General features: G+C 51.9%; 1 protein-coding gene across 2 annotated transcripts in view; it reads right to left on the minus strand.

Moving 5' to 3' along the window:
- Positions 1–8,512, minus strand: part of CRTC3 (CREB regulated transcription coactivator 3) — a 92,361-nt gene extending 83,849 nt beyond the window's left edge. For both annotated transcript variants that reach the window (XM_058665572.1, XM_004577918.2), the window contains exon 1: positions 8,184–8,512. In XM_058665572.1, the coding sequence (XP_058521555.1) occupies positions 8,184–8,315 (132 nt within the window). In that variant the 5' untranslated portion in view covers positions 8,316–8,512. The remainder of the gene's footprint in view (positions 1–8,183) is intronic.
- Positions 8,513–8,734: the final 222 nt, after the last annotated feature.

Raw genomic sequence — 8,734 nt, forward strand, 5'->3', positions numbered from 1 at the left:
GCAAAGATCTCAAAGAGCATCAAAGTCAGTACTTTGTAGTAGCAGATTTGGCCAAAAGCCAGTCTTAGTTTTGAACCCAGCACAATACTTCAATTAGCTAATCCTCCCCCTTGCAAGCACAGGTATCCCATATGGGTACCAGTTCATGTCCCAGGTGCTCCACTTCCCATACAGCTCCATGCTTGTGGCCTGGGAAAGCAGTCGAGGATGGCCCAGAGCCTTGGGAACCTGCACCCAGCATCAGAGATCTAGAAGAAGTTCCTGGCTCCTGGCGTTAGATTGGCTCAGCTCTGGCTGTTGTGGCCATTTGGGAAGTGAATCAGCAGATGGAAGATCTTTGTCTCCTTCTCTCTGAAACTCTGCCTTTCCAATAAAAATAATTTAATCTTAAAAAAAGTGTATTCCAAACAGAGATCACTGACTACGGATATAGCACCCCAGTACTATAAAGGGCACCTCGCTGTTTCCATCTGCCTTTTCCTGGGGAAGTTCTTTCTGACGGCAGCTTTCCAAAGGCAGTAAATATGGCTACAGTTTTTGTAGACCCCAAAGCGGTTCAATCTGGTCCTTATGAGTTTAGTTCCTGGAACAATAAATGAACTTCAAGGTTACACATGAGAAAAGACTCATCTCAGAGGCTCATCTTCACCCACTCACTTCTCTCAGGCTCTAAGACTGAGAAAGCTGTATGGAGCTGAGCCAGGTGCTGTTCTCAGATGCTTACTACAGCCATGCAGCCCCCTGGCCACGCGAGGCCCTGCAGACCCTGATGCACAGACGGTCAGTGACTTGCACAAAGTCGTACAGCTCACTTGTCTGTCCTGCTCTTGGCTCACATTCCTACTTTTGCTATATTCCTTTTCCTTTGCTGCAATTCTCCCTCAGAGATCTCAACAAATGGTTCAGGCTGGTGGAACAGATGCATTGCTAAGCCTAGAAAGCTCTCTGATTTTGTTTGGTTTTGACATTTATTCCTGGGGTGGGGGGGGAATCCCCAATACATGCAAAGGAGACACAAACATCATGAAATCCCACATCCTCTGCCGGGTTCAATGATTTCCAACTTTAGCTCAATCTTGATTCCTCTTCACAGCACCCAAGTACCATGCCACAGTACCACAGCACCCCCACTCAAAGACATCTTTCTCCTTTCTAGTGTTCTGCGTTTCAATGTGCAGCTCTGCAAGGTAAGGGCTCCATCTGTTTGGAGGCCACAACTTCCTTAGCCCTGCAGCATTGATTTCTCAAACACGTCACCTTGGGACACCGTTCTACCCTGGTCACCAAACCCCACAGTTTAGAGTCCAGTGTGAGAGGAGGAGAATGTGGGGTACTTTCCCCAGCTCCAAGCGGAGTAACCAAAAAAGTCACCACCTTCCATCAAAACATTCTGAAAGCATTTAGCAGCATTTCACACTCTGGTCCTGAAGTTCTCTCGACAAAACTGCTGGCCAGCAGCAGCCCATACACCAACTCTGTTACACACAAACTCAGATGCTGGTCAGGACTGTACCAGGCACCAGCTAGGATGAGTGCAAACTGGAGTCCTTGCCTTCAGGGCTTTCTTCCATGCTCACCCGCAGGCTTTGTCATTTCAACTAGGAGAAGCACCAGTTACAAAGAGGGCTCCACCTCCAGGGAGGTGAAGTTAGAGTCCCCTGGAACTGCTCGCCTCACCAAAGCACCCCTTTAAGGAGCCTTCAGAGACTGAGGAGTCGGAAGGACACCAGATTTACAATCAAAAGCCCGGCTCTGTGACTTGAACTCTCACGTGGCTGGACACATTTCTCTCAGCATAAGGGATCAAGAATGAACACACACACCAATGACAGATGAAAGAGAAAGCTGTGGACAATGTCTCCAGGTACGACCCTTATGGTGAACATTCTCAGAGACCTCTAGAAACCTTATAATACTTCTTTTCCTTCCAAGAAATTCAGAATTATTGAACCAGAAATCGAGTTGAGCCTTCTTCCATACCTTCACGTTTACAGAAGATAAAAATGAGTACCACAAAGTGAACAACCTAGGGCATAGGGCACAGACAGACAGCCCATGGGGCACATGGGACATCCAGAGAGCTCTGGCCCACAAGATAATGATCGACTCAATGTTTTACATTTCAATTTTAGTGGATGGCATCATGATATAGTAAGCCAAGCCTCTGCCTCTGACACTGGCATCCTATATGGGTGCAGGATCATGTCCAGGCTGCTCCACTTCTAATCCAGCTCCCTGCTTATGGCCTGGGAAAGCAGCAGAAGATGACCCAAGGTTTTGGGACCCTCTACCTGCATGGAAAAACCCGGAAGAAGCTTCTGACTCCTGGCTTCGGATTGGCCAAAACAGTTCTGGCTGTTACAGCCATTTGCAGATGAAAGTTTCTGTCTGCTTCACCTTCTCTCTGTGTAACTATGTCTCCCAAATAAAAAAATTAATCATCTTTTAGCAAAGATAAATTTCAATTTTAAGAAGTAGGAGATGATGGGTGGGCATTTATCTTAGTAGTTAAGATGCTCATGTCCTTTCTCGAAGAATCTGTATTTGATACCTGCCTCTGGCTTCTTGCTAACACAGACACTGGAAGACAACAAGGATTGTGCAAGAAATCAGGTACCGATTACCCACGTGGGCTCCCAGCTTAGGCCAGATGAGTAGTCCCCTCCCCCTTCATATCTTTTTTTCTCTCTAGCTGTCCTCGGCCGCAGAAGCTTACGAGAGAACGAGAGAGACGGGGGGGGGGGGGGGGGGGGGGGAGGGAGAGGGAGAGAGAGAGAGAGAGAGAGCAAGAGAGAGAGAGAGAAAGAGAGAGAAGAGAGAAGAGCTTACATAAAAACCTAGGATTCCAGCTTCTTTTGATTGAACACACTGAATGCATGCTCTCCTATGGCCATGCCGAGTGGGACAGAACAGAGAAGCGGTTGACTCTTCAATAAGCCTTCAGTTCTCTCACCTGCCCAAGTCAGCTACCATTTATCATCTAATCCCAGCCCCTCCACTCACAGGTCTCACCCTGAAACTTCAGCCAGCTGACACACACCTTAGTGGAATTTCTTCGATGCTACTATGAGATGATACCCAAGACTCACTAACTCCTCTTGGAAAGGGTTGCACAATAGTGAACACAAATCCAGTCAAAATCCTAGCAGGTGTTATACCATAAATTAATAAGATGATTCCAAATTATATGAGTGTGCAAAAATCTGGAGTAGCCAGAGCAAGTTACACACATACACACACACACAAACACACACAACACACACACACACAGAGCGCTAAGTTTGTGGACTTGCTACTTGACTTTAAGACTTTCATGAAGCTAGGGTAATTTGGGCAGGGTGCTGCTGCCGAAAACAGAAGTGTGTAGATTAATGGATGCACACATACACAGTCGACCGATTTTCAACAATAATGCCATAGCAACTCAAGAGGGAAAGAAAAGTCTTTTCAACAAATGCTGCTGATACAATGAGATTTCTTAATGGAAAGAAGTTGGGTTAGCATACAGACATTTGGCATGACAGCCCGATTCAAACTCCAACTCCAACTTCCAGCAAATCACCATGCCTCTTGGAACCCCAGCCTGCTCTCTGCTGCCTGAAGGAGCTTCTAGATGTCCAGCCAGTGGGGTCACCAGCCGCTGGGCTCATTCTGAGGACCACATTAGATAACACCTGTAAAGGGACAGCGCCAACCTAGTCTTTCTAGAAGTCTCTCTCTGCTCCTCTCAGGGGCCCTGTTCCATAACATATCTACTCTGCATCTATTTTTACATAAAAATAATGGATGTTTCCCAAGCCCATTTGGTTCAAGCCAAATGAACCTCCAGGCTGACAATCCTGTGGCTTCTCAACATGGGTTGTCCATTACGGCCAAACTTCTGGAACAGCTTCCGGCCCTACCTCCTTTTCCTACGTACCCTCAAAGCCCCAAACCTTCCCTCTCCCCAGCACCCCGGGAAGACAGTGTTGTGCTTACCAAGGTTACCAAGAACCCCCAGAGGACCAGAACAAAGGACACAGCCTTCTCATGTCTGGCCAGGCAGCAGCACTGAGCTCGATGGGTTCACATTCCTTCCTCCTCATATCCTGCCGGCTTTTCCCCAGCCTCCCTGCTCGTCCGTTGGTCTTCTTCACCAGCACACCCCTTCTCCCCTCCCCTGGGAATAGCAGAACTTCTTGGGTTTCTCCCAGGCCCTCTTTCACCTTTTGCTTTCTGGCAGGGACCATGAACACAAATGCCAATAGTTGTGGAATAGGGGAGACAAGCAAGCGAAATCAGCCTTGCCTCCGGGTGAGGAACCCTGGGGACTGTGGAGACCTGAAGGCCAGTTACATGCCAGCAGGGTGAGAGCTGCCAGGCGACCTGGTTCTTCAGGAGAACTCACAGTCCAGATTGTGATGGAATAGTCTTCCTCCCCATGGAGGGCCCTACATCTTGGTTTTTTTTTTTTTTTTAATTCCAGGCCAAACACCAAAACACACATCTGAAGGCCAAATATAGAACACAGATCACCAATCTGCAATATCTGTTCCATAATTTCCCAAGACCCCCTCGAATCTACTTCTGTGGCTATACATCAAACACCCCCATACTGGTACTGTTGACACAGCCTTCCCTCCTGAGTTCCAAGGACTGCCTGCAGCACCTCCTTAACCCACATGCCTTACAAGCACCTGAAACCTGACATCCTGCAGCCAAGCCCCCACTCCTGCCAGGATCTCACTCCAGCAGGCCCCCTTTTCTGACACCCTACACCTGCCAAGTATCAGTCTGTTCATACCAAGGCCTCTTGGTTGCTACTTCCCTAGTTAACACCCCTACCCCACACTCTCCCTGAAAGTCTCCACCCTGTTTCTCAGTTGCAGGGATCTCCTTAAGATGCAAATATCACACACACCCTCCCCCAGTCCGGCCCCTTCAATGACTTTCCATTGTCCCTCCAACCAAGTTCCAAATCCTGCCTCTGAGCCTTATCCTGATGAGCTCGGCAGGCTCCTGTATTCCCCACCCCCTGCTGACCTCTGTTCTCAGTGCCCTCCCCCACAGAGATGCCCTCCTAGGCCTCTTCCACTCCCACCAAACCCTCAGGCTACCAGAGGAGGCTAACCGTGCCCAGAACTCTATTCTGTTGTTGGGACATTCATCAAAAACATGTCCTCACTCGTTACACCAACATCTTCCCCATTAAACCCTAAAGCCTTTTGGGCTTTGCTTGGTCACTACTCTATGCCCAAGTGTCCATCCTAACACACTGGACATTGAGTAAGTATTTACCACATTCACAAAATCTTTAAGGAGAAGCACCGCACCTTCACTCTCCGCTACCTACAGGCCCCTATCTGCTGCTGCCTACACAAGTCTTTCGAGCGTGGTCCACCAAAAGCTAAATACACACATATCCCTGCATTCACTTTTTTCTTTCTTTTGTCCATCCCAGGCACTGTGACCCGACACAACCTCCCAGCACCTCCCTTCTCTATGCTTTCCCACTGCCTCAGGAATCTCTGAAAGCCAGAGTGAAAAATTCTCCATAATCTAGTCCCATTCTAATTACCAGGCAGAAGGAATTTCACTCCTAGCGCTAAAGAGCTCTGTGGTCACAGGGAGAACAGGCAGCCTAGACCAATGACCCACATCTATGCCATCAGTCAGCATGCCTGAAGGGGCCTGCTAGGCCATCAGCACTGTGCCACTCAGCTACCTCCCAGAGGTAAATGGGATCCTCTGCTAGCATCTTTCAGCCGCCCACGCCTATATGCCTGGAGGGAGCTTTTCCTATGAGAAGTGTTTGAATTTTATGATTTACGTTCCAAAAGATCCCTTCGAATGCTTAAACAAGCAAACATCAGTGAACAAAACACAACGTCATCATTTCATACGTGTTTATGAGCACAGTGGAGCCCAACAGTATCACTGTTCCTGCAATCGACCTGGGAGAAAAAAAAGTGGGTGGAAGCAACACGCAAATGTCCTCCCTGCCACTAAGCAAGCAGCATGAGGACCTGCATATTTTGTAGTAATCAGAGTAAAGTAAGTAACTGCCTCATTTTATGGCTGCTGTGGAGGAGCTTCACTAAGCTCGGAGAAGCTGAGCTCTGGCACACAGCACCGGTTACAATGGGCCTCCATTCAATTCAACAGCATCTGCCCGGTTAAAATTCACACATTCGGTTGTATTCGGTTGTATCTGTAACTTTGGGCTTAGCCTTCACACGTCTTTTGGTTTACATGGGTCAAGCACTTGTACATAGGGTAAAGCATTTGGAACCTTTACCCTATGTGAACCCTATGTGAACCTTTCTGGCCTTTCTGGCCTTTCAACCTTTCTGGCCTATGTGAACTTTTCTGGCTAGTATGGGGCTAGCTCCATGACTCAATAGTCTAATCTTCCACTTGCAAGTGCTGGCATCCCATATGGATGCGGGTTACTGTCCCAGCTGCTCCATTTCCCATTCCATTCCCTGGGAATAGATGGCCTGGGAAAACAGTAGAGAATGGCCCAAACCTTGGGACCCTATACCCATTTGAGAGACCTGGAGCAGGCTTCTGGCTCCTTGCTTCAGATTGATTCAGCTCTGGCCAGTGCAACCATTTGGGGAATGAACCAGCAAATTGAAGATCTTTTTCTGTTTCGCCTTCTGTCTGTAACTCTGCCTTTCCAATCAAAATAAATAAATCTTTAAAATAAATCTTGGAGAGAGTCTGTACTTTACTCACACCCTCACCTGGCAGAGCTTATTTTATAAGGGATTTATGAGTTAGGTGAGACCACATCAACTCAAGATAGACCCTATCCAGTTCATACAATTGTGTGTAAACAACAACTGCATCTAAACAATACCCAGCAGCTGAGGCCCCCAACATTAGTTGGCCATTTCACCAATCAGTTCCTTGGCCTTAATCAAGGTCATGAAAGCCAATGCCTGTGGATGGCAGCAGGTGATGAATGAGTGAAGCTGATGAGGGCAGAAAACATTTTCCTGAAATCTTCAGTTCTTTTTATCTCTTCTTATCCTCCCCCAGCAGTGTGACAGAGCCATAAACCTTTTACTGCCCCCTCTACTTTCTCAATGCCACCACCTTGAATCAGTAAATAAAGAATGACTCCCCTAGCCTCTGGGTGGGGGACAGAAACCAGGTCTGCTCCCTGTAACAGGGAACTTAACGTGGTCACCAACAGGAATTTAGGATGAGCGCGCCACTGGGTCTCCGAACTCTTAAGATAAACAAGCAAATGTGTAAAGTTGAAGGTTCCGTCAACGTCTCCCAATTAAGAAATTCTACTTGCAACAGATTCGAGAAAGTTTTCCTAAGTCTGCAATGGCCAAGCCACAATGTGTCTGCTGCTCGGCGGCGAGGAGGGGACCTCAGCTCTTAGCTCCCTGTCCTCTCCCGGCCGGTGGAGCCTCCTCCTCCCTCCCACGCTCCTCCATGGTCCTTCAAGGTCAGCCTTCGGGGGTGCCTCAAGGCCTGCCCGGCCCGCGCTGACCCTCGGTAGCCCAGGCAGCCACTGCCACGGACGCTCCATCCTCCAATCGCCTTGCTCAGCAGTTGGCCCAACCTCGCCAGGTGCCAGTCCCCTGCTGGCGCCCTCAGTTGCCAGCGACCCTGCTGCACCTTGTCAGTTCCCAACAAGACACGTCGGGATTTCAGCCAGCCAAGTCAACTGGACCCGAGACAGCACCTCCAAGCAGGGCAGGGAGGAAAGCCTGGCCCTCAGCACGCAATCGCCTCGTGCCACCGAGCTCCTCCGCAGTCGCCAAGCCATGCCGGAGCCAAGCTCTCCGTTGCAGCGCCCGCGGCCTTCCGTGCAGCCCCGAAGGGCTCGCCGGGGGCGGGTGTCCCGAGCCATGAGAAGCTGCGCAGCCTGGGCCCGCCGCGCGGCTCCGTCTGGCCTCCCCGCAGTGGGTGCTCACGGTAAGGCCACCCCGCACACCCGGGGGCGGAGACCCTCCCATCTCTGCCAGGTTCGCAAATGGTCAGCGGGTGTGGGAAGGCATGGGGGAGCGTCGAGGCCGCGGCCGCTGCGGCCCCGCTCCCGGGCTCTGGTCCCCGGGGCGCCGCCCTGGCCCGGCCCCGCCATCGCTGGGGCCCGGCGACCTCTCTCATCCGCCGCCGCTACCGCGGGTCCTGCCCGCCACTCGGACACCCTCAACCCCGGCCCCGGCCCTCGTCCTCACCCGCGACAGGGTGAGGTCGGTCATGAGCTGCTCGAAGGCCCGCGTCTCCTCGGCCTGCCGCTGCGTGTGTAGCGCGATCTTCTCACTGAACTTCCGCGGGTTGGCGCTGCCGGAGCCTGGCGAGGCGGCCATGGCGCAGGCCCGGCGCTGGCAGGACCGGGGAGACGGCAGGCGTGGGGGCCTGCGTCTCGGCCCAGCCGTCGGTCCTCAGGCCGCCCAGGCCGCCGCCCGAAGCCCCGTCGTCCGGCGCGACCCGGCAGAGGAGCCGCGGCGGCCCCAGCGGCAGCGAGCGGCCGGGAGTGCGCCGAGGTCCGCCCCCGCGCCCGGCCCCGCCCCGGTCTCGGCACGGCCCGCCCGGCCGGCCCGCGGGGGAGGCTCCGAGGGCCGGAGGCTCCCGGGAACCGGCCTGGGGCCAGAGACCGGGCGTCGGGTTTCGGAGGAAGACGGTCGGCTGAGCGAGAGGGCCCGGCGGCTGGAGGAGGAGCTGATTGTCCCCGGTCTGAGGGACGCGGCCGCGGCCCCAGCGCGACCCTGGCTCGGGTCGCTCCCCC

The sequence above is a fragment of the Ochotona princeps genome, chromosome 6 (assembly GCF_030435755.1).
Source record: "Ochotona princeps isolate mOchPri1 chromosome 6, mOchPri1.hap1, whole genome shotgun sequence".
Taxonomy (NCBI): Eukaryota; Metazoa; Chordata; class Mammalia; order Lagomorpha; family Ochotonidae; genus Ochotona; species Ochotona princeps.